We start from the raw sequence: 24,724 nt of genomic DNA, 5'->3' as shown, positions 1-24,724 counted from the left end.
TTATGTCTGAGTATGACTAATCAGTTCTTTTTTCTTGATGAATAGTATTCCACTGGAACATAAACTGTTTTGTTTATCAGTTCACCTCTTAGTAGACATCAGTATATTAGCTATTATGAATCAAGTTATTCAGAAGACTTATGAATGTTTATTTGTATATACATGTTTTCATTCTACATTATTAATACATTAACGTTATATATCAATGCATTAGTTTTTTGCAAACTCTGGGGGTAGGGACTGGTGGCCTGTTTTTATAAATAAAGTTTTACTGGAATACAGTCATCTTCTTTGTTCACACATTTTCTTTGGCTGCCTTCAAACTACTGTGAGTGAGAAATAGTTGCAACTGAGATCCCATGGCCCACAAGCCTGAAGTATATGCTGTATGGCCCTTTACAGAAAGAGTTCACTGACCCCTGTCACAGCACATACTCTGGATTCCTCTAAAGAGTGTTTTGAGTTTTGTTTTCACAATTAAATTTGTTAGAATCAAACTGGAAACTATCTTATCTGCTGTGGATAGCACTTCATATGTTACATCAGCTCACTTTTTCCTTATTTCAAGCATGTCCCTTGCATGCATGGTACAGGTGCCACATAAAGACCTAAGCTTTTCTGACTCTCTTCTTTTGGGGGCTTCCCTGGTGGCTAAAGAAGATGGCAAAGATGGTTAAAGAATCTGCCTGCAATGCAGGAGACCCAGGTTTGATCCCCGGGTCAGGAAGATGTCCTGGAGAGGGAATGGCAACCTACCATGGGCAGAGAAGCCTGGTGGGCTACAGTCCATTGGGGTCACACAGAGTTGGACACGACTGAGCAACTAACACTTCAAGTTTTGACAGCTTTGACCGCATCCGTTTCTGTCTTCATGAGTGTAAAAAGATGGCATGTGTTACTTTAACCATTGTGTCATGCCATGGCCACAATCCACTGTCAGATCAAAGCCACAAAGACGGTGAACTCAACTTGTGCCGATTCCTTAAGCTCCTCTAAACAGTTGATCTGCCTTTGTTCTACATTCTGAAACTACCAGGAATTGTTTTTTGCTGTCATTCCACAGTTTATGTTTGTTAGCTTCAGGAGGATTGGTCTTCTGGGAACTTATTCCACCATTCCAGAAGGGGAATATTTTTATCTTACATTTCTCATTCTTACAAGGAATATCTGGATCATTTTTCTTTCAGATGTTTCAAACAGTTCCTTCTCACTTTTTATTTTCTTTGTGTGCATGCTCAGTCATGTCCAACTCTTTGCATCCCCATGGACTGACTCTTTGCAGCTCCATGAACTGCAGCATGCCAGGCTCCTCTGTCTTTCACTATTTCCCAGAGTTTGCTCAAATTCATGTCCATTGAGTTGGTGATGCTGTCTAACCATCTCCTCATCTGCTTTCCCCTTCTTTTGCCTTCACCACCTGGGATTCATTAAGTACTTACTGACAGTTCTTCATTCTCTAAATTTCTTCTTACTCCTTGATTTCCTTTAACACACCAAGATGTGTTCTAATGAGGGGTCCTTTGAAGCTTGCTGCTACTTTTGTTGGCTATCCATAGATTATACTTTTCTTGACATCTGTTACTCTACTTCTACCACTAGCAGTCATGAAGCATATGTAGCGAAGGAAGTAAAATAGACGAGATCAAATTTACTTAGCTGTCAGTGGTCAAATTACTTCTGCTAAGGGATTAAGTTTTTGAGATGTAAATGTGATAGATTTCTAGTATTTCTTCCCATTAAAAAGGTTTATAATATTGACTGAAGTCCAATTTTTATTGTTTTATGTAATAAATATTTATTTAGATTTATCATCATGTTTGTCAGGTTCTTTGATCACAAGTGCTTTTCAGCCCTTCCCTATGAGATCATATTCCTCTTGAAGTATAACATTTAGAAGTTCCTTTGGGGAAAATCTGTTGGTAGTAAACAGTTTTTGTTTCCTTGAGTCTTTATTTAACCTTCAGTCTTAAATAACATTTTAGCTGAGTTTGGAAGTCTAGATTGACAGTTATGTTCTTCCTCTCTCTGCTTTGAATACATCACAAATGCACTTTTTTTTAATGTTTGTGCTAAGATGCCATCTTCGCTATTTTCCTAATCTTAAAAGGAAACTTTCAACATTTTATGGTTTTTTTGGTGATGTTTGTTGTAGATTTTTATAGATGTCCAGATGTCCATTAACTTTGAAGATGTTTCCTTCAGTGGCTAGTTTGCTAACTTTTTTTAACGAATGGATGTTGAATTGTGTCACAAGCTGCATATCGAGAGATACAAAAATCATAGATTTTGAAGTTTTTATGTACTTGATTGTGTTAATCAAATCTCTAATATTATAGTAGCCTTGTATTCCAAGAAAAACCCAACATGATCATGATGGAACATTACATTTTTTTCATGGATTGCTGGATTCAGTTTGTTAAAAAAGTGTGTAGCTTATTTCAATCTAAGTTCATAAATGAAGTAGATCACTATTTTCATTTTCTTTGCAAACTGCTGTCTGGTTTGGGCATCATGATGTGTGTTTAGAAATATTTTCTCTTTTTCTGTTTTCTAGAAAGTTTATATACATTGAGAATTTAAGTGTTTAGATCAGTTGTATTCTTTGTGGGAAGATTTTTAATACTTTTGATTATTCTGTAGTTACACAGTAGTTTCAACTTTGCTATTTCTTCTTGGATCCATTTTACCAAGTTTTTAATAAATTTTTAAAAAATATTTCTCCATTTCATATACATTGTAAAGTTCTTTGGTGTAAAGTTGTTCACAGTGTCTCTTCTTATTTCTGTAAGCCTTTACATGATCAGTAGATGTCCCTTCATTTTTTTATTCCTAATAATATTTATTTTTACCTTCTCTTTTTTGTTGATTAGTTTTAATATTATTATTTTCCACAAAAAACTACATCTAAGCTTTTTCTTATTTCTTCTGAATCTTTATATTCTATTTTTTGGATACCTCTCTTTCTCTTTCCCTTATTTTGTTCCTCTTTTTCATCTTTAATAATACCAAGGTGCTCTCTGATAGAAAAATTATTTTTGAAAATATTATCCCATACTGAATTACACTTACAGTCAGACATTACATTATTGAAATTGTAGTTTGGAAGATAGTTTATGGACAAACAAAGAGTTACATGTTCAAGATTTAATTGCTGCTTCCATGCATATGCATTTAATATTTTTTATTTTAACATAAAATTTAGAACATGTTAGTGGATCTATTTGCTATAAAAAATGGGTACACATCTTTGAAGATAAATTTTATAATATCTATACATGGACAGTTAATCTTCCATTTAAATTATTCCATTGAAAAGATAATAGTTTTTCATATAAACTTTTTAAAAGCCTTCTTGAGATAAACATCCAACTTCATTTATGCTTTTAATGGTCATTTCTTATTATAGAGAAATAAAAAAGAATGTTATATTATTTTTGTTAGTTTGCTAAGAGATGTTGGGTTACGCATTTCTGTCGTGGATTCCTTTGCAAAGCATTTTAAGTATTAAAGCTCTTAATTGACATATTAAGAGATTTCACTAATTAAGTTGAAAGGAATATTTGACTCTGGGCTGTGAAACACACAGAGAGCATTTGCTTCTAACAAAATACACAACCCTGCCCCTCTTAAGAAAGAGTTTGGTGTTACATAGCTCTAATATCACATATCTGAGATTTTGCACTTCTCAAGGTGAAAACAGTCCATCTCATTTCTTCCATATTTTATTTCTTTACTTTTGACAATTTGGTTTGAAATCCTGAATCTGAGTTACCTTTCACAATGAGGTTATAATTTACTTTCAGTAAGATCCCAGAACTATAGACAATAAAGAGTAAAGAGATCTCCTCTATGAGAGATTTATTCTACAGGACTGTGCTTATCTTGAAAAGCTGCCAAGTTTGCTTTTATGCTCTCAGGGCCTCAAGTGGGAATCAATTAGTGTACCTGCTGTTTTGAATAGCAGATAATGGTTGAAGGTCAGAATTTAGACCACCAACAGTGTTCAACAAGCAAGCGTGATTTTAAAACTGCAACGTAAACAAGTTTTGTTTTTTAGTTCAGTATGCATTGGTTAACTAATGAACTTGATTAAAATAATTCATGTTACAATACAACTAAGCTTTATTGAAAATTAATAAAGCAACATTCTTCTTTGGTGGAAAATTCAGCATTTGACCCCATAGTTATAAAATTTTATTAACAAGATTGTCTTGGAGGAAAAAGAAAACTTTTAGGAACTAAAATCCTCAGGTTAGATATCGACTAATTCAAATATAAATGTGTCCACAAAAGTACATGATAAACAGTTAACCTCTCTGCTTATTTTCAAGAGTCACAAATATTACAGAGAAGCTGTTTGATTTAGGCATTCTTTAAAATTAGTTCCTGGATAAATTTCTGATGAATGATATGTACAAACAATAGCTCATATATTAATCTAAATCATATTCTAAATATAATAAGTATTTGTATGAAATATTTTTAGGCAGAAAAACTGTCACAGAAGATAAAATTGTGCAAATAAAATATATCACACTTCTGCCATAGAGTATTGAATTTTTAAGAGCTTAAAACAGTTCCGAAATCTAAATTTTTAAATAAAGAATAGGAAAATAATATTTGGGGAGTTGTAACAAATTTGGGTTTGGAGATGTAACAGACCTGCATGAAAACTTAGTTTAAATATATCATCCCCAAAGTGTTTAGTAGATTTGAGTCGTAAGTTAATTTTAACTTTGCAGTGATTTTCAATCTGTTTTGAACACCTCTGCCAGGGTAAATCTCCTAAAATAGCCTTTTTATCTTATCAACCTGCTAGTCAACTGCTGAGTGGTCTCTTTTTCCCTCCAAATATGGAGTCCCTAGTCCATCCTGGCACTCAGGATCTGGATTTTCTGTCTTTAAAATCTTGTTCACTACTCCCTTCCCTTATATACATCCTCCCATCTGACTGATCTTCTCACCAGTCCAATTTCAAAGACTTTTTTTCACATCAACACTTACTCTGTCCTTATCAACATGCTTGCTTCTGCCCTTTTCTCCAGATATCTGGATAGGTAGTCACACAATCATCTTCAAGATAAATCACTCTAGTTGCTTTAAGTATGCCACATGGATTTCATATTTCTGTGTAATCTGTTAATAACATGCTTGTATCTCAGAAACGTCACCCATCCTGTAGACATAGAAAGTCCTTAAGAATGTGGTAGTTGTGCCTTTTTATCTCTCTCTCTGGGCTGCCATAACTATAGAATTCTTTTCTTTCAGTGTTGCTGTGTTTATGCTGTTTTTGTTTGTTCCTTCAGTATTTTTGTTTGTTCCTTTAACTTTTCCCTAGAAAAAGTTAAATGTATTCTGGGTATCTAGGATGCATTCGTACTGTGGAAAATTGACTGACAACAGTTATGGGAAATGTGCCCACTGAGAATCCCTGTTTCACATCAGGGGCCAAGGCCATGTAATGAAATAGTGAAGTACTGACACGGCATGTGGCATACAGCAAAGCATAAGTGACGACAGACTTTAAGATAGGAGGCATTAAATTCATACCGTAGGCAGATTACTTTGATTCTTCCAGGTTGGTTCATATAGTGTGGTATAAATAATGATTTTTAGCTTACAGTTTTCTGTTGAAGCTACTTAATCTTGCATAACCATACATGTTTTTATTTAAAGAAATTTAAAAACAGTTAAATTTATGAAGCATTTTATCTTTATGTCAGTCTTCTTAGCACTATAAATAAGCCATAGACTATTTCAGCTGTAAGTTTAATATTAAAGGTACTCAAAGGATATTTTCTTCAAATCATTTCTGATGTTCTATTAAAATTGCTCTCTCAAACCTTATAGACTTAACCTCAAAAATGTGATGCCTTCCCCTTATTAGTTATTATACCCTTGTTTTCAGCATGTTATTTGCACAGGGTTGTGGTGCAAGGTGGAAGGGGAGAAAGAATGCAAAACCAAACTCGATCCACCAATGGATGGAACCGATTGTGACATTGGTAAGGTAAGTTATTGGTGGTGCTATCTGAAGTATAAGACTATGAAGTGAAACTTAAGAAGAAACTTACATTTCTCCTATAAGTATAACCAGTGAGACATTTTCTTCTGCCAGTTATAAAGGTATCTATCTAAACACTAGTAGAGTACTTTTATCATATATAAAAATTTCAGCATTTCATCTGTTTTCAATTTTAACACATGGCTGTTTTTTAAACATCAGCTGTATTTTTTATTGTTGATTATAATGCTGTGGAGAATTGGATATATGTATTACTTTAAAAAAATTAAATATTTTTACTATTAAACTTAAATATAAGTATTCACAAATTAATAAAAATAGTAAAATTTCTCAGAGCGAATTAATCCTTTAAAGTATAAAGTATTGTCTTAGGAGAGCCACTGAGTGTAATTTTTCCTTGTCATTTCAATAAATCATGAATAAAATATTCTAATTAACATTTGGGAGATTAGTAAACATTTAACTGTCCTAAGTTGTTAAATGTGTTTCATAAGACTGTAGAAATTTATTAGTATATATTTCCAGAACATTTCAATTGCTGTAAAAATTAATTTTCTTTTACAAATATGAAGGAATTAGATCCTATATAAACTTATAACTAATGTAATCAAAATATAGTACACTAGTTTACATAATTTTCCATTTTTTATTCTATGAAGGGAAAGTAGAACAGCTATTACTTTGTTCAGATGTAAGATCAGAAAACTTGCCTCTGAAGCCTATGAATTTTCATTACATTTGAAACAAATAAACAACATAAAGATTACTTGGGATGAATTACTTAGTGAAAAAGTTATATAGCTAGTTTAAAAACACATCCACTTGAAACATGGACAGAAATGGATATCTAGCAATTACACTTCTAGAATTTTGTCCTAAATAAATTCTTAACATGTGTGCACAAATATAGGCATGTTTGCATGTACACACACATAGAGTTAGGTGAGGATGTCACCTGCTGTGGTGAGAAATAAGAAAAAACGAAATATCCATTGGAAGAGGAATGGTTCCAGTGTGGCTGTTCCCGGAATGAGGTAGATATATCTGTATTAACTTGAAAAGATCTACTAGACGTGGTGGTTAGTATAGAGACATGTCAGAAAAATTCGTACTTTATATGGTACCATTTGAGATTTAGAAAAACAGCAATTTGTGTACAAATGTGAGTATACACACAGAGTTTATATATTTTTAAGCTCATAGAAAGTGGTTTGAAAACATAAATTCCAAATTATAATTAGTAGTTAACTCTTGGGAGGGAGTTGGAATTGATGGATGGAATAAAACAATTGACAATAAGGGTGAATGCAACTTTTCTCCTGACATTTCTGGGTTGTTTGACATAAGCCTGTAGTCATTTATTACTTCTATGATTTCTTTAATAAGAAAAAGAAAAATGTACAAAGTCCTAGATAATAGAAAAGGACTAGAAATATTTTATCACCCAATACAATCAGTAAGAAAACTGGTTCCTTGATAGAGAACTTCTGTGAAATATCAGTCAGTTGTTTACAGACTGCCAAATATGTTTTCTGTGAGCTTATGCAGAGAGTCAGAATTTGGATTTGTTTTAAATTATACACAAAAGTGCAATAATGTGTGTATATTGGGCAAGCCTCATGGTATTATGCTGAGTAATTTATTGCTTGAGTCATAAAACTCTGCACCAGCAATAATTTTCATCATCCCTGAAACACGAAAGCGGTAATAAACAGAGAGAACCAAATATTCAGCCACACGTCTGCAGACATCACACAGTCCATTTGTGTTACCTAGTTCTTCATTAGCAATTTAAAATCCGTTCATTTTTATAACCTGGTGTCTTAAATATTTTTCTATTGTTTTTTTCTTCCGATAGTTATGAGAATAAATGGCATTCTTGAGTTCTCTAAGATAAACTTACTCTTTCAGCAATCAAAACTGTAATTATTCATTAAAAATCAATGTTTCATTTCCCTATAATGGTGCTAATGATATTCTCAGTGGTTCTGTAATGTTTTGTATATTGAAATAACTAATGAACTTCTCAGTTCCTCAGGCCAAGTGGGCTTTTTCAACTCTCCATCTGTTCCAGCTATTGTGAGAGCCATCATGAAAATAGCTTCCAACATTCTGTAATTGAGGGCTATAGGGCTAAAATATTTGGGTGCTTGCAACCTCGTGCTGAACACTGCTAGCTCAGTACATGGCAATCCGAGAAACAAAGCTGAGAATTTTGTAATGTGTTACACTCTAGTGATGTTAACTGAGCTGTATAACTAGTTCACCTAAGAGTATATAATTAAGTCTGAGAAGGTGTCAAGAAGAATTTTGTGATTCATAGTTATCTACTATTTATACACGGCCTTTTCCAAATTAAAAGCAGCCTGTTTTCTTTCTTCTTCTTTTCTCTTTATAATACTGGCATCTGTGTTTACATTTATATTAACAGAGGTCTGTGAGTTGATAAATGATTTGATTAAAACCAAGAAATGTATGTCTTTTACTTGAAATATTTTCTCGGAATGGGAGGATGGAGAAGGAAAGCTAAATACCAAGTGACTAAAATATTAGACTGTTTTGAAGGATGCTGCCTAATATATTTTAATTATTTACTTTCCTAATTTCTTAAATGATGAAATTATTGTCATCATGCTTTATTGAAAAAATGAAGATTGTAATATCCTTAGTCACAAATTTACATAAGGAGACAGTTTATTGCCTTCTTTCTTCCTCTTATTTCATCTAACAATATATATACAAGAGGATTTAATTAGACAATAATATTTCCTTTGTCATTTTCAAGAACCACTTCCAATTGGGTGTTTTCTTCAACTTCCTAGGCATATTCACATAGAAATTAGAGAGAATAGAAATATAGTCAAACTTTTTTAGGTCATGTAGTATCTCAGAAAGAATCTATATTATAAATTTCCTTGGCATTTTCATAGATCATACTGAATTATTCAATATGAGAAATGTTGAGTTCTTTAAACCTTGTGTAATACGTTTTTTGGAACTAAAATATACGAATGAAACAAAACATGCTGCTAAAAAATTCATGAAAAGCATTAGGATCATTTTGGATATAAACCCAATAGAATATATTGTATAATAATTAAACAAAGCACTTAAAACTTTCCCCAGTGTTGAAACAAAGCTCCACCTAGAAGACACAAAAGCAGGTTTTCCATAGTTTCACTCAGAGAGTTTGTTATCTGAAGTTAATGGACTTTAACTATTATACTATGCTTTCTTTAAATTTCACCAATTTCGGGATGCAAGTTTAGCTTGTATATCTGTTTCCATTTCTCTTCATCTGCCAGTCGTGTCTAGTTTAAATGACATGCAAGTCTAGATCTGGGTCTTTCCCAGAATATTTTTAGTTCACTGTGAACTCTCGCCCAGCCTTTCAGTGCCAGCTTACCACTAAATGGGCGAGGAGCTGTGATACGCTCTTGGGGGGTAAAAATAAATACCCTTCATGTAGGTCAAATCTACTTGACCAGCTGAAGTTTGGCAGGGTTCACTTTGAGGGTTTTTTTTTCCCCCCTATGAATGGCACATCATTAAATCCCTAAAACCAGTAAGTTATTTCAAAGTTTTCACAAGGTCTGCTTTTTCCCCCTTTTACAATATTCAGACTGAATCTTCCTATAAAAATCTCAGTTTATTTAATGTCAACCTTACCATATCATTATACTCTGAGTTATTGAGGTTTTGTTTTGTTTCTTCCCAAGCCTGGATGTAAAACTCTTTGAACCTGAAAGAGATTGAATTTTGTTTTAATTTTATTGAAATATAGTTGATTTACAATGTTGTCTTAGTTTCATGTGTACAGAAAAGTGATTCAGTTATTACATATACATGTATCTGTTCTATTTTAGATTCTGTTCCCCTTATAGATCATTACAAAGCACTAGTAGAGTTCCCTAAATTTCACATTATTAGAGAAAATCTTCAGGAACTATTTATTACATAGAAAAGCACTAACTGGGCTCACACAAAGCTTTATAGCATAGTTTTATAAATTCTTCTAGAAACTGCATTTAAACACGTATTTTCAAAATAAGTTTTAAAAAAACAGATCATTTAAAATCATAATAGAATTTTGATGAGATTTCTGGAAACTTATTGATAAAATTAATATAATGATATATAATTTGGTTTTATTAGTATTTTTATTTTGGTTAATCTTTATTAAATCGTCAGCATGGGCTATGCATTGTGCTTAGTTTCATTCAACCTCTGCTAAGTCTATTAGTTATATATGATTTTCATTCATATTTTGAGATGGGAAAACTGAGGATCAGAGAATTGCTATGATTTCTTCAAAATCCCTTATAAATCATGTTGCCACTGGTACAGAAAATTATTTAGAACTAGTATGATCATCTTGCTCAACCCTTGTCATTATACAATCACTTATCTAAATTTTTTAATCTTATTATCTCCAACATGGTTATGTTGAGTTAATTTTTACCTTTAATATCTTTGCTGTGAGCATGATAGATCTGATTTTCCAGGAATAAGGAGAAATTATTGTGGCTCAGCTGGTAAAGGATCCCCCTGCAGTGCAGGAGACCTGGCTTCCATTCTTGAGTTGGGAAGATGCCCCCAAGAAGGGAAGGGCTACCCACTCTAGAATTCTGGCCTGCAGAATTCCATGATCTGAATAGTCCATGGGGTCGCAAAGAGTTGAACATGACTGAGTGACTTAAAAAAAAAAAAAGGAGAAATTATAATAATCTCTCCATCAAATTCTGGCTAACATTCCTCAGTGACCACAAAAAAAAAAAAATCTTTGGCTGCTTTTGTTAAAAATTAATGACAAAATAAATATAAAAAGGAAAATGAACACACTGCTTTCTCTTCTGTCATTGCTGTCTTTTTCATGATGGAAACTTAGGGGGAAAAAAAGAAAAAGCAATGTAAATGAAAGTGCTAAAAGTGAGTCATATGCTTTGTTTCTGATTACAAAGAGAGAGAGAGTACCCTGAAACACTGACATTTCAAATAAAAATGGCTGGATTTGCTAAAATGTCTGCTTCATTCTAGTCAAAGACATTTATAAATGTCTTTACCTCCATTTATATTGCCTGCATTTATATCTTACCTACAAAATATGAACCTATTTTTCATTCTTCTCTATTAAATTTTTGTTTTTCCTAGAGCATGTTAGTTTTTCTTTCCTGGCTGTACAACCCCCACTCCCCCATTCGCCCTGCCTCTGTCACAAGCACTGCATTCTCAGGGCTATAGTACAGACCGGTGTGCTATTTTTGTGACAAGACTGTGTGACCTGACATGAAAACTGGGAAAACTGGGCCAGTGAATTATTACTGTGACATTAAGCACGTGCCAACTAATTTTTGGTCTTTTTCAATTCCACACGTTTGGGGCTTTAGCTGACCTGATTTAATCGCAATTCCAGTGACTCGATAGGCCAGTGAATGATTTTCCATTGTGCCCTGATTTGTTCACCTAAGACATAACTTTTGGAATAGTGGTGTAAGGCTGGAGAGTGTGCCAGCAGGACCGCAGCACCCGGACTTGCGGCTGGAGAGTGGAGCATGTGGAGTCCCTGCAGCCGAACCTGCAGTTCTGGGATCAGCAGTCGAGAGCGCAAGTGTCCTGGGTAAACGCAACATTCCTGGGTTGGGGGAGGGCGTTGTTTTCTTCAAGTCTGAAATAAAAAGGTTTTACTGATAAACCATGTCAGGGACCAAAGACACTTCTTCAAACCCAGTCCACTTTGGAAGACAGAAAAGTCTCTCAAATTATTTTGTGTAAGAACTCCCTTTGAAGAAGAAAATAAGACCAACCCTCCTAAGAGCAAATAGTTAACCACTACACAGGTTGTTTTCTTGGGAATAAATCAAATAAAAAAACTGTGTTGACCCAAGCAGGGAGACATGTTAGGAAAAGTAAGTCACCGTTGAAAAGATCCATGAGAGGAACCAGTAGCTGAGAGGACTTCAGAAAGAGAGAGAATGAGGGCAACATGAATGTCAGTCCGAGCTGAGATGCTGAGAAAGGAAACCCTGCTGAGCGTGTGTACAGACAGGGAGCATCCAAGATCAGCTTGTGTGGCTCCATCATTCCTAGTGTGATCCTAGGAAATGTGTGAGAAAGTCATTCACTTTTATGCTTTGACTTTGGTGTGGATTCAGTGGCCCAATTCCTCGGCAGATGATGTTAAAAAAATGTGTGTGAAAACCTTAGAAGCATCTCCTTAGAATTTCTTGGCTACACTCCTTCCATGGGAGTGTATTTTGACCCCAGCTTCTGTCCTTTACCCTCCTATATCATTTTCATAGCAAACAGACTTTTGTTTCTCCTGTATTTTGGAAATTAAATGGATCAAAGATTAGAAAAAAATTAACATTTTAAAATAAGCATATGGATTTCCTACAGTTACTAATCATTTAATCTGTCCACATTTTCAAAAGTAGGTTTAATAGGAAGGATTATCCCTTATTAATACAATGCCTTTTGATTTTTTTTTTAATGAGTAGTTAACATAAAATAAGATAAAATTGATTATTTGTACTATCTTTTCTAGGCTAGGTTCTGAAGCAAGGGATTGTAATGGTCCCAGAAAACAATACAGAATATGTGAGAATCCACCTTGTCCTGCAGGTTTGCCTGGATTCAGAGACTGGCAATGTCAGGCCTATAGTGTTAGAACTTCGTACCCAAAGCATGTACTTCAGTGGCACGCTGTCATGGATGAAGGTATGACCAACCAGATTGCCACCATCTTAATTAAGCAGAAGTCTAGGTTTGCAAAGTGCTTTACAATAATGGTAAATGTTGTTTTGTAGTTTATATTATAGGTATTTCAAAATTCTGCTTTTTCTGCCTTTATGACATGCCTCGGATGGCAAGGAATCTGCCTGCAACGTGGGAGGCCCACGTTCAATCCCCGGGGCGGGAAGATCCCCTGGAGGAGGGCATGGCAACCCACTCCAGTGTTCTACCCCAGAGAGTCCCGTGGACAGAGGAGCCTGGCAGGCTACAGTCCATGGGGTCGCAAAGAGTTAGACTTGACTGAGTGACTAACACCTTCACTTTTGTGACATACAATAACCACGAGCACTAACTAAAACTATGTTTTTTAAACATGGAGGTATTATTATACACAAACAATTTTAAAAGGGTGACAGTACAAAATGCTGGTTAGGATGAAGACAAAAGATCTCTCATGCATTGCTGGTAAGGTAAAATGGTGCAGCCGCTCTGAAAATTAGCTTGGCAGTGTCTCAAATAACAAAGCATGCACGTTAGAAAACGCAGTCATGGTTATTTATCTCAGAGAAATAAAAATTTACAACCACAAGAAAATGCTGTACATGAGCACACATAGCAGTTTTATTTTCAATAGCCAGAAACTTGAAGCAATCAAAAAGGTCTGAGTAGCTGCAGGATTAGCAAACAAAGGTTTATCCGTGCCGTAGGATGTTACACGGCAGTAATGGGAACACACTGTTAATGTAGGCGGTGACCTGGTGGATGTCAGAACGTTATGCAGAGTAGACAAGCCGATCTCAAAATGCCACATGCTGTATGATTCCTATTTTATAACATGCTTGAAATCACAATAGCATAGGGATGGAGAACAGATGAGCCGTTGCCGGGAGTTGGGGGTGGTGGTGGGAGAGGGACGGAGGCTCCTGTAGCAGGCTGGCACAGGGTAGAACTCATGTTCAGTTGCTCAGTCATGTCCTACTCTTTGGAAACCTGTGGACTACTGTGTAGCCCACCAGGCTTCTCTGTCCATGGGTTTTTCCCAGTCAAGAATGCTGGAGTGAGTGCCATTTCCTTTTCCAGGGGATCTTCCCGACTCAGGGGTCCAACCTGAGTCTCTAGCATCTCCTGCATTGGCAGATGGATTCTTTACCGTTGAGTCACCTGGGAAGCCCCAACTAGAGATCTTTATATAAAATGCAGATTGTTTCATATCGCTTTCCCACCTTAAGCATTTCAGGTCCTTCCCATAAGTCTTCAGGTAAAAACCAAATTGCACACCATGGCACGCTCAACAAGACCTTCCTTTGTCTGATTCCTTCTTTTGTCTTCTGCCTCATCTAAGACCTCACTCTCTTTGTGCTCCAAATACTGTCCTTGTTCCACTGCTTCAAACATAACCTGCTTTCTTCCCCAACGCATAGCTTCTAAATGTACTATCTCTTCGGTTGAGAGAAAATAATAACACAGTCTTCTAGTCCTACCATCCTTTTAATAAAAGTTAATTCTGTATTCGCAGATGCTTTGGCCACAAACTTTGGGTCCTCCCTTTCCTTTATGTTCTCTTTTACGATGCCTTTGAAATATCAGTAAAGTCACATTATTCCTGTCTTTAAAATACATCCAGAATCTCATGATTGCCCAATATCTCCAGACCTGACCTCCTGATATAAGCCTCTGTGTCTTACCTGTGTGTTTATAGTAGGCGTCTAAGTGGTCTTTATGTTTGTGTCCCCGTATCTCCTTCAGTCTCAATCATGGCCAGAAGGACACATTTAAAATATCAGTCATGTCACGTTATTCTTCCATTTTGAAAGCAACAGAATGAGTTTTCCCACCTCACTAAAGGTCCAAAGCCCTTCTAACAGCCTATGAGGGCCTTCCTCCCTGGCTTCCTGTTACACTGTTGCTGAACTGACCACCACACCCTCCCACGCAGCTGGCTCCCTTGCCCTCCCTAGAATAAGTCTAGGGCTTTTCTGTCTTAGTGTCTTGGAAAGTATTGTTTTTGCTGGTGACTCCTTCCGGTCTTTTCTTAAATACTGACTCAATACTTTTCAATACCCTGCCTTATTCTTTTTTTCACATAACCTATAGTGATCTGTCATAATATTTTTATTAGTTTATGCTCCCCCAATAATGATTGTAAGAGCAAGACTTGTATTTTATGCATTTCTCTGTCTCTAGCTCTGTAAACAGTGCCTGAGCAGAGTAGACAATAAATATTAAGTGAAAAGAATAGTGTCTCTTAGGGAAGTGACCTATCCTGGTCCCTCTTCTCACTGAATGTTCCTCTTGGGATGATCTTACTTATTCACTAGGTTTTATTTATCATCCAAATGCTAAAGGAACACAGGCATTTATCTCCAACCAGATCTGTCTGTCCTGAGCTCCTTAGCTGTTTACCTGTATGTTGCATGAACTTCTCACTTAACATCCCGTTCATCTCTAACTCAGCATGATTCAAGTTGAACATATCCCTTCCTCCGTTCCTGTCTCTCACTCCCACCATCTGCTCCTCTTACTATTCTCTCTCATGGAGAATAACATGATTTGCCTCATTACCAGGCTCAGCTGAAATCCTTCTGCCTCAATCTCCATCTGCCTGTAATCAATAAGCAAACCCCATTTGTCCAAACCTCTTTGTTTGCCAGCATCTTTGTTCACGATTGCACCATCTCTGACCTGGATTCTTCGAACAGCTTTCTCACTGTTTCTCTGACTCTCCTCCAGCTCCTCCTCCTCATTTCAGCCAGGCTGGCCTTTTTGAAGTTCAGAACTGTTGGTTCGTGTGCCAGTGAGTCCCCTTCCATGAGTCCTGTTGCTGTCAGGACCAGTCTCAAACTTTATTGCCTGGTTCAGAGGGCCGTTCTTATGGCCTGTCCCCTCTAACTTCTCTGGCCTCACTTCCATCTCCAGCACAACCAGGCTGAATTTCATTGTATCCCTCATATACACCATGTTTTCTTATTTCTGGACTTGTAAACATGCAAGTTTCTTGGCATGATATCCTTTCTTTCTCAAAGTTTAACCTCTTTCCCCTTTTATTTACCTTGAAAACTTCTTCTGATGTTTTGGACTCAGTTTATGTCAAGTACTCCAGGAAAAAAGAATACCTTTGGTCTTCGATGTTGGATATGTATGTACCCCTTGCAGGTACTCCAGCAGACCATGCTGTCGCAGATTTAAATGTCTCTATTCCCACTGTTGTCTGTGCCTAGTGTACTGTCTGGCAATTATTAAGCTTCTGATGAATATTTGCTGCATAATATTTAAATATCTTCGGTTGACGTAAAAGTTCATTCTTGTTCCTGAACAAACTTTTTGGCCAGCCCAACAGTATTTTTCTCTGTAAAAATAAAATCAGTATGACAATTCATGAAAATCATCATCTGATCTTGGGTTAATCCTATCTCTGCCTCTAACTGGCTGTGCAATTTGATAATATTTAATTCATTTGAAACCTGTTTACCCATGTGAAATAAGAAACAAAAAACAGGTTCCTTCCAGATTAAAAAAAAAAGGTGAGGGGGAAATTCCCTGGTGGTCCAGTAGTTAGGATTCTAAACTTCCACTGCACGGGACACAGGTTTAGTCCCTAGTTGGGGAGCTAAGATCCCACAAGCCAAGTGGTACAGCCAAAAAAAAAAAAAATCAGAGTTGTATGAGGATCAATTTAAAATATCAAAGCTCTTATAAAGTGTTGTGTATCATCAGAATGATCTATAATAGATATATCATTAGCAGGGTAGCACTTTTGATAATTTTGCAAAATGTACTAATCAAACACATCAGTCTATGATGAATAATACACAATGGTTTTTATGTATTAGAGCAGTATGGAAAAAAAATGAAATATATAGGTCTTATAAAAATGCCCAAGTCTTTGGCACTTGAGTGTGGGAGTGGCCATCTCTGGCTAGAAGAATTAAATATAAGGTATCAATACAGTAGTGAACATTTATTTTTAGAGGGAAAAAAAGATGCATGGCTTTAGCATTCAGGTATTTTGCATGCTCTGTGCTGAAATTTGGCTGATATCCATGTTTAATGCATATCTTGGAAAGGGTTGATCTCTTAAATCAAGACAGAGCCTGCCTGCCAAGTACTGGCATGTTACATGGATCACTATAATGTCACAATCTCAAGGGTACACTCCAGGAAGGAAGATTGGTATCAAATGTTTATGTCATCTATAAAGCTAAAGTAAGTACAGTCAATTGACAGTATGTTGTAAAAGGAGAAATACAAAGATTTTTATCTGATTTCATGCTTAGAATGTGAATGAAATTTTTTAGGCTAATTCCTTTCGACATTATTCATATATCTGGTTTGCTACTCTGTTCAATGTAGACTCCAGAAAGAGAATTATACACACACACACACACACACACATATATTAGTATTAAAGTGTGGCAATCACAGCAGCTGTTTTTAAGTCCAAAGATATGACATAGTAAGCAGTCATTGAATAAACATAACCTACTTTGAGGTGTGAGAGCACATTGAAATGCTTTATTGCAGCTTATAATGGCATCTTAAAGGAAAATTTCAAAACCATGCACATTAAAGGCCATGTTCCAACTCCCCAAAATTGTTCAGAGCAGTATTCAGAAGCCACATGTGAAAACTGTTTGAAATGTTCAATTCTGAAGGCTCATTTAACTGTCTGTCTTCTCTTTGCCAAGTGATACCCTGTTCCATGCCTCTGGCTGTTATTTGGTATTTATAGAATCCCATCAGCATACGTGGAACTTTACTGAAGACATAAGCAAAGATCAGTGTCAGAGACTGTAAACTATTTTCCATTCTATTTATATGAGCTTAATAAACAGTAAAGGGCCTGACTGGTGTCAGGCCAATAGAGTAGTAATGTAGCCTGGAAATTGCTCTGAAGTTTCAGATTTGGATAATCTTACTACTGGTGTTACCAAATACTAGAGCTCCTCTGAAGAATACTTAGAAATAGAAACAGCACTTTAAAAAATATTATGCCACTCTTGGACTGAGCCTGAAAGTCAAGTTTTTTTACTCTACTCACCCTCCTTTACTGCTTAAGGAAGCTCTGAAGAAGATTGCCAGCCATTCAAGAATTCTTTACCTAGAACAGTAAGTCAGCCTAGTCATCATCCATCCCAACATGCTCTCTGAGCAAACAGTAAAGAGGGTTGACTGCTAGCTGGCACTTCAGCAGTTGGGTATTCCAGTGCATGTTCTCATGGGACTGTATTGCATTTCTAAACATCCTCACAATGGAAAATCTTATAAGAATTGTTCATCTTAGAAGCTCTTCTTTCTCCCTTTAGTAATTTTTCTCTTAGAAATTGCCAAATACATAGGATTGAAAATTAGTGTGTTGGAATTTTGAAGTAAGACGTCAAGAAAAGCTTCGTGAATAAAATAAATCTTAAATAAGCAGAAATTGGATATGTTCTTATAATTAAAAGGGGTTCATGCCAAAAGATATAAGCAGAAAATGGGAGTGTGCAAAATATTTTTCACAAAGAATACTTGGTCTGTGTGTAGTAGAGATTTAGTGCCAAAAATAATAAGTGATACACTTAAAAATAATTTGAAGACACAATTCTTAAGAAGTAGGTTAATATTCATTGGGTACCTGTTTTTTCCCCAGGCATCATCTCATTTACTACTCATAATAACCCTCTAGTATTGTCTACTCTAGTAGTACATTACTTATTTAACATATTATATTTTTTACTCAAAACGGTTTTGAAAAATAAAGCTTGAGATAAAAATACTTATGGATCAACTTTTGTTCATTTCTTTTTATCCACTCTGCATGTAGAAAAGCCATGTGCCTTGTTTTGTTCTCCTATTGGAAAAGAACAGCCTATTCTTCTATCAGAAAAAGTGTTGGATGGAACTTCTTGTGGATATCAGGGATTAGATGTCTGTGCAAATGGCAGGTGTCAGGTAAGACTTTCCAGAAGGGTGAGTGTCTGCACTGAGGGAGGCTTGGGGGACCTTGGAGCAGCTGCACAGTATGCTGGAAAGCTCTGTACTGAGATTCAAAAGATTTGAATGTAGTCCTGCCTCAACTGTGACCTTCAGCAAGTATGATCAACTTTGAAGTCCATTCTGTAATCTGTATAGTGAAGGGTTCAGACTGGAAAATCTATAATGTCCATTTCTAGTTGAAAGAATCTGACATATTTATTCAATAATGTATGTATTACAAGCCTGAAATTATGACACTTTGGGCATTTTATGTCAACATATTCCAGACCAAAAACTCAAGCACTCCAGTTTTCCATGTCTTGTGCCCAAGACTGAGCCATGTGGCAAAAACCTATAAGATCAGTCTTATTATTCATTAATGTTAAAATATTATCAATATTCTTGTATCAGCTGAGTTTTAAATGTATATTCAATTTTTATTATACTTAAACATTTCATATGTCTTTTTGTTTTTAAAAATAATTTCCATCTGTTGTACGCATTTATGTGCTCTTCTTTATCGTTAGAAAATCAGTCATTCTGTTCAGATAAATAGCATAGTGGAAAGATTAATGGCTAAAGCTCTGAATTTTGCCAGTTTCGGGTCTGCCGCTATCACAGTTGCCTTATCCCTGGATGATAAATATGCAGGAAATTTAATGCCAAGTGTTTTCATGATCAGTGTGTGTATAGAGGGGGAGGAGGCAGGACTGGGCACAGGGAGCCGTTGGGCTGGCACATCACAAGGCCTCAGCTGGCTTCATGAGGGCATTGTAGCTGGGATGGCTCTTCAAAGGTGTCTCCATCGGGCAAGAAAAGCCTATTGTCTACTAGTGTTTGGATACAAGCTGCCCCAGGGGATGAGGGGGCTCTGACCTTGGGAAAGGCAGTTTTCTTTAGGCTAGGCATTTTCTGAAAAGGGATGCAGGCTAAGAGCCATAAGCTGATGCATTTCCCAGGTGTGGGAGGAGAATGTGCATCCTTTAGTAATGAAAGAGGTATCTGAGCAGAGCAACACTCAGAATCCATGACTGCCACTAGGAAACTGTTCTTGGGAAAATCACTTAAAACATGTGTACATCCATTAACTAATCTGTAAAATGAAATAGGCCAGTGGTCATTGACTTTTTTGTATAATACACACCTCTGAGAATTTGATGAAAGTTTTGGTTTCTTCCTCTAAAAATGCATGCCTGACCACACAAGCACACACACACACCAAAATTTGAAAACAGTTACGAACTATGGATGGATCAGTCTGTGGTCCAATCGAAGTATATAGACTTCTGGGTACAAACTTGGAAACAATCTGAAACTTAAATGGTTTACCAGCTCTTAGATTCTTTATTTTGCCAGCATGCTATAATGTTTAAAGCATAGAATCATGTGATATAATTGGATATAAGAAACACTCTTATAATTACATATTAATTCCCTTTATTTAAGAGTATATGGCAGTAGCCTGGAATACATTTTTCATTTGTTTAAAAATCATTACAATTATTTACCTATAAACATTTGGTTTTCAGAGCTCTGTGTTGTGCAGTTAAAACTTTCATCTTTATTTCATCTTTTTATGTAAATGTCAGATTAGTATGACTTAAATGAGTTTGTTTTTCAAAGAAAATTATTTTTCCAACTATATGCCAAATACATTAGCTTACATTGGTATGCTTTTCACTTAACATATTGTGTAAGCCAGACCTTTTATAGAGTCCCTAATTGGACATTAAAATAACAGCTACAACAACACAAAATTCTGTGTGTTATGTGAGTCTGATGATTGTACTTAAAGTTCTGTGAAGTGGATTGTGACTTCTGATAGCTTTGGAATACTTCACCATTCTGGCTTTTAACTAAAATGCTTCATTCAGGCTTTTAATATAATTAAAAACATGCTTCCTTTTTTTCTTTCTGACAACTCTATATACTGGGTTTGGCAGGAGTGCTTTGTTTTATCCTAAAATATACGACATTGAAGTTGAAAGTAGATTTCTAAACTTGATGAGTAGACTAAGGAGAGCAATTGGAAGTAGACAGCTTTCTCTTGGTGACCCAGTTGGCCTGCCTGGCGTTTATATCCTGGAAAAGCATAGAGAAAGCGGTCTTCTGTATTATTGTGGTATTACCCTATCTTCAGCTACCAGTGGTGCTTCAGGCACCTACCACCAGTTAAACAGTGTTGTCTTTTCCAAGACATTTATCCTCAATTTTTGGAGTTATATGGGCATATTTTGAAAAGTCTGGCTACTTGTGACTACCGATTACAAAATGTGGATTTTTTTCATCCTTATTTTAAATATACATGTTGTTGAGCCATGACATGTGTCTATCCCTGCCTTTTATTTTAGGTTTTAGAAACATATACTGTCCCAGTTACAAGGGTTACAAAAAGCTAGCAGGCAACTGTCATTTATTCAATCATTTAACTACTCTTTATTGAGTTTATTGTATTTACCAAGAAAGAAGCTAGGTGCTGAGGATAGAATAATAAAGGTGCTTTCTGTCGTTTCAGAACCACTCTAGACTCTCAGTTTCTCCCCATTTGTACGTGAAGGAGAGACTTTTAACCCCAGGGCTCTCTGGGCTTTTCATGGCTCTGGCTTAGGGAACTCTTCCCATGGCTTTGTTGTATTTTGAGGATTTCCCGTGGTGGCCACGTCTTTCATCCAGAATCATTCTCTTTGTTTCTTCCCAAATAAGCTTTGATTCGCTGATCAGAGTTCACTACTGAATTGCTTTGACTACTTCTTAACACTGATAAAAAAAAGAAAGGATACTTTTTTTTATGCAAGTTTAATGTGATTTTTGCTTTCTCGGGATATCCATCCTGCAGCTGTGTTTTCTAATCAGCTTCTTCCCCCACCCAACACCAACCACAGAAAAAGACCCTGGTTTTGTTTCTGTTTTACCTGATACTTTAAATTTTTATTTAAGTAATTGTAACTTGTTATAAATGGATGTATCATCAGTCAGTTTTGCAGCTCTTCTTGATCAGGGGTAATGGTGTAATTCTACCATTTATTTCAGCTACCACCAACATATTAACTTATATCCTTTGAGTATGTACAACTTTGTAAAATATCATCTTTTCTGAATATCTGTGAGAGACCCACATTATTCACTAGAAAAGAGTCAATGTTTTAATCTAAGAAGATGCATAGTTAACATAGTTAACATTAACATAATTCTTCTGGGATCATATAAAATTAATTATCCCAGTTAATATTTTCTTATAGCAAACATAGGTTATAAGCAGTTCTTGCTCACTTGTGTTAAGATTCCAAAGAAGGTGGGGAATAGAAATTTATTCATGAACTATGATGAGTGTAAACATTTATGTTTAGTTTGCACAAGTTAATATTTAATATTCAGCATTTATTCAGCAACCTCTTTAGGAGTAAAGCCAACCATATGGTGAAACCCATCTGTTCTGTGCTGAGCAGAATGAATTCGATCAGTCATGTCACATTTAGTAGAAATGTGATTTCTTTTGGGATTTATGTAAATTCCTTTTGTCTCAATAAGATTTTTCCAAATTACTTTAGGATGTTATTTAATTTTTAATATAAGAAAATATACTTTTATCACTGTCCTACTATTTGGTCACTTTACAAATGATATTATTTGATATGAGCTTGCTATATTAGTTTGCACCAGTGAATGTGGAGTTTTACTAGTTCGTCAAATAAATATGTCTAGTTTGTAGACCAGGCTTGCTATATTAGTTTGCACCAGTGAATGTGGAGTTTTACTAGTTTGTCAAATAAATATGTCTATTGTAGGCTAGGCTTGTCCTGAAGTAGTCGTTAAAAAAGAAAAAGCTCACTTTATGATGTACTGTCATTCTCTTGTTGCAGAAAGTTGGCTGTGATGGTTTATTAGGGTCTCTTGCAAGGGAAGATCATTGTGGTGTGTGCAATGGCAATGGAAAATCATGCAAAATCATTAAAGGAGATTTTAATCACACCAGAGGAGCAGGTGATTATTTTTTTTTCAAAATTGCTAATCCAAACAGTCTTTGGGGACAGAAATTACTTTGCACTTGACTTAGAAATCACATTTCTGATTGTTGAAGACTTTTGTAATGGGTATTGAATGATTTTTCATGATGACATATAATACATGTGATATGAGCCAGAAATGCTAACAAGCCCATTTCCCAATACTGAGAATATGAAATCATCTGTTGTGCATTTAATAAATTGGAGCAGCAAGGGAATAATCTAATTTGCATTGGCTAATATTATCAGATTTCTACAGACCTTATCCTCCAATGCATGGTATTGATGTCTAACAGAGAATAATGATTTCTAACAGCCTGAAGCAACCATTGAGAGTATTAGTCTTCAGGTTTTCAGCTTTCCTTTTTTTTTTTTTATTATTTTCTTAATCTGTTTACTAAGTTCAAAAGAAATACATTTTTGAAAGCAGTCTGTAGCAGTGTAGCATGTTGGAAACTATAACAGGAAATCAGAAGATGTGGGCTGATATTCCAGATATATTAAGAGCAGGAACGCATATTTTCTTGTTTTCTTTCCTCATCTATAAACACTCATAGGGGATATGAGGATGAGCAGACAGTGAATGATCTATGTAGTGTGAATTTTAAAGTGATCCACAGCAAAAAGTGATATTATCTGTACTGAAATATAATGACTCACAAGTAAGCTTTATATACAGAAAATGCTTTAAACTCCAGCCTTCAAGTTTACTGGGAGGAAGCAAATATTTTATGTTTACATTAGTGTCTTACCTGGACATCTGTTTATTGAACTACCTTAGTATTTATGATAGATTTTCATTGTCATTTATATGCTTATACTACATACATTGACCTTTTTCCCTGTTTTAAATTTCTTGTTCAGAAACTGAAAGATGTACCCCCAAAATATATATTTTAATATGAAGAATAAGCCATTTATATTTGAATAATCAGGAAAACTGAGTTCATGCTAGATTTTTTAAACCCCTAAGAAGAGAAAATTAGACACAGCCCTCAAATATATAACCTTTCTCTTGGCCCAAGCAGAATAAAAGATAAGTGAGCTTGAAGAACTTGAAGCCTAAAAATAACTAAGGCCCAGGGTAAATTGCAGATCAAAATCTCAATCTCCAAAGTTGTGAAAAAAAAGGTGAGAGGTCCTGCAAGTCAAAATCTGTCAGAACTCATTTAGAAAAGTCAGGCAAAGCTGTAAAAGGCTCCCAGACTTCCAGCTAAGAAGTACAGTCATAATAAGCTTTTCAGCCTGATTGTGATGAGAGATGTTTTTATCATGAAAAAGTTAAAATGATGTCTGAAGAGATTTAAAGATACTAGAACTTTTGAAGCCTATTCATGCATAATTGTTTACCTGCATAGAGACAGTTCACCGAGGAATACTGATGTATATTCAGCACTGGTAGTTTTTGTTTAGTAATAATAACACTTAATTTTTCAACTAAATTTAGACAACAGAAATTGCAGTTAAAAACCAGTAATGCTGTTCATTCTGACTACAGTTAGATGAATACATTCCTCCCCCACCCCCAATTTTTACTTCAAATCTCCTTTGTTTTATTACACTTTTAATTTCTACTTTTGTTTTATTAGTTTCTAAATTATATTAACAACCTCTGATATTTGGAAGATATCTAAAATGCCTACAATATTGGGAATATCAGAGACTAATACTGTTATTTCCTTACAAAAATCTGTGATGCTTGTAGTACTATGCTAGTTTAACACTGTTCACGGAAGAAACTAGAATTCTTAACTTGAACCATAAGGCCTTGTGTGGTGGTGTTCCTACTTGTCTCTCTGGTATCAACTCTGCCAAGGTCACTTTCCTACTCTAAGCTGCAACCAATAGATTTGTTACAGGTGCTCAAGCTGACCATGCTCTCTCTAGCACCTTGCATTTAAAAATACTGTTCTGTTAGCTTTGCCTGGTTGTTGTTGTTCAGTTGCTAAGTTGTGTCTGACTCTTTGTGACCTCATGAACTGCAGCATGCCAGGCTTCCTTGTTCTTC

At 35.5% G+C, this 24,724-nt stretch overlaps 1 protein-coding gene across 2 annotated transcripts in view; it reads left to right on the top strand.

The window, feature by feature from the left end:
* ADAMTS19 (ADAM metallopeptidase with thrombospondin type 1 motif 19) overlaps positions 1 to 24,724 on the top strand; it is a 252,521-nt gene that overhangs the window by 156,557 nt on the left and 71,240 nt on the right. For both annotated transcript variants that reach the window (XM_070465074.1, XM_070465073.1), the window contains 5 exons: positions 5,909 to 6,010; positions 11,512 to 11,642; positions 12,570 to 12,742; positions 18,561 to 18,688; positions 22,573 to 22,693. In XM_070465074.1, the coding sequence (XP_070321175.1) occupies positions 5,909 to 6,010; positions 11,512 to 11,642; positions 12,570 to 12,742; positions 18,561 to 18,688; positions 22,573 to 22,693 (655 nt within the window). The remainder of the gene's footprint in view (positions 1 to 5,908; positions 6,011 to 11,511; positions 11,643 to 12,569; positions 12,743 to 18,560; positions 18,689 to 22,572; positions 22,694 to 24,724) is intronic.

The sequence above is a fragment of the Odocoileus virginianus genome, chromosome 3 (genome assembly GCF_023699985.2).
Source record: "Odocoileus virginianus isolate 20LAN1187 ecotype Illinois chromosome 3, Ovbor_1.2, whole genome shotgun sequence".
Classification (NCBI taxonomy): domain Eukaryota; kingdom Metazoa; phylum Chordata; class Mammalia; order Artiodactyla; family Cervidae; genus Odocoileus; species Odocoileus virginianus.
Note: the sequence above shows the minus strand (reverse complement) of the source record. Positions and strands in the feature narration are given on the sequence as shown.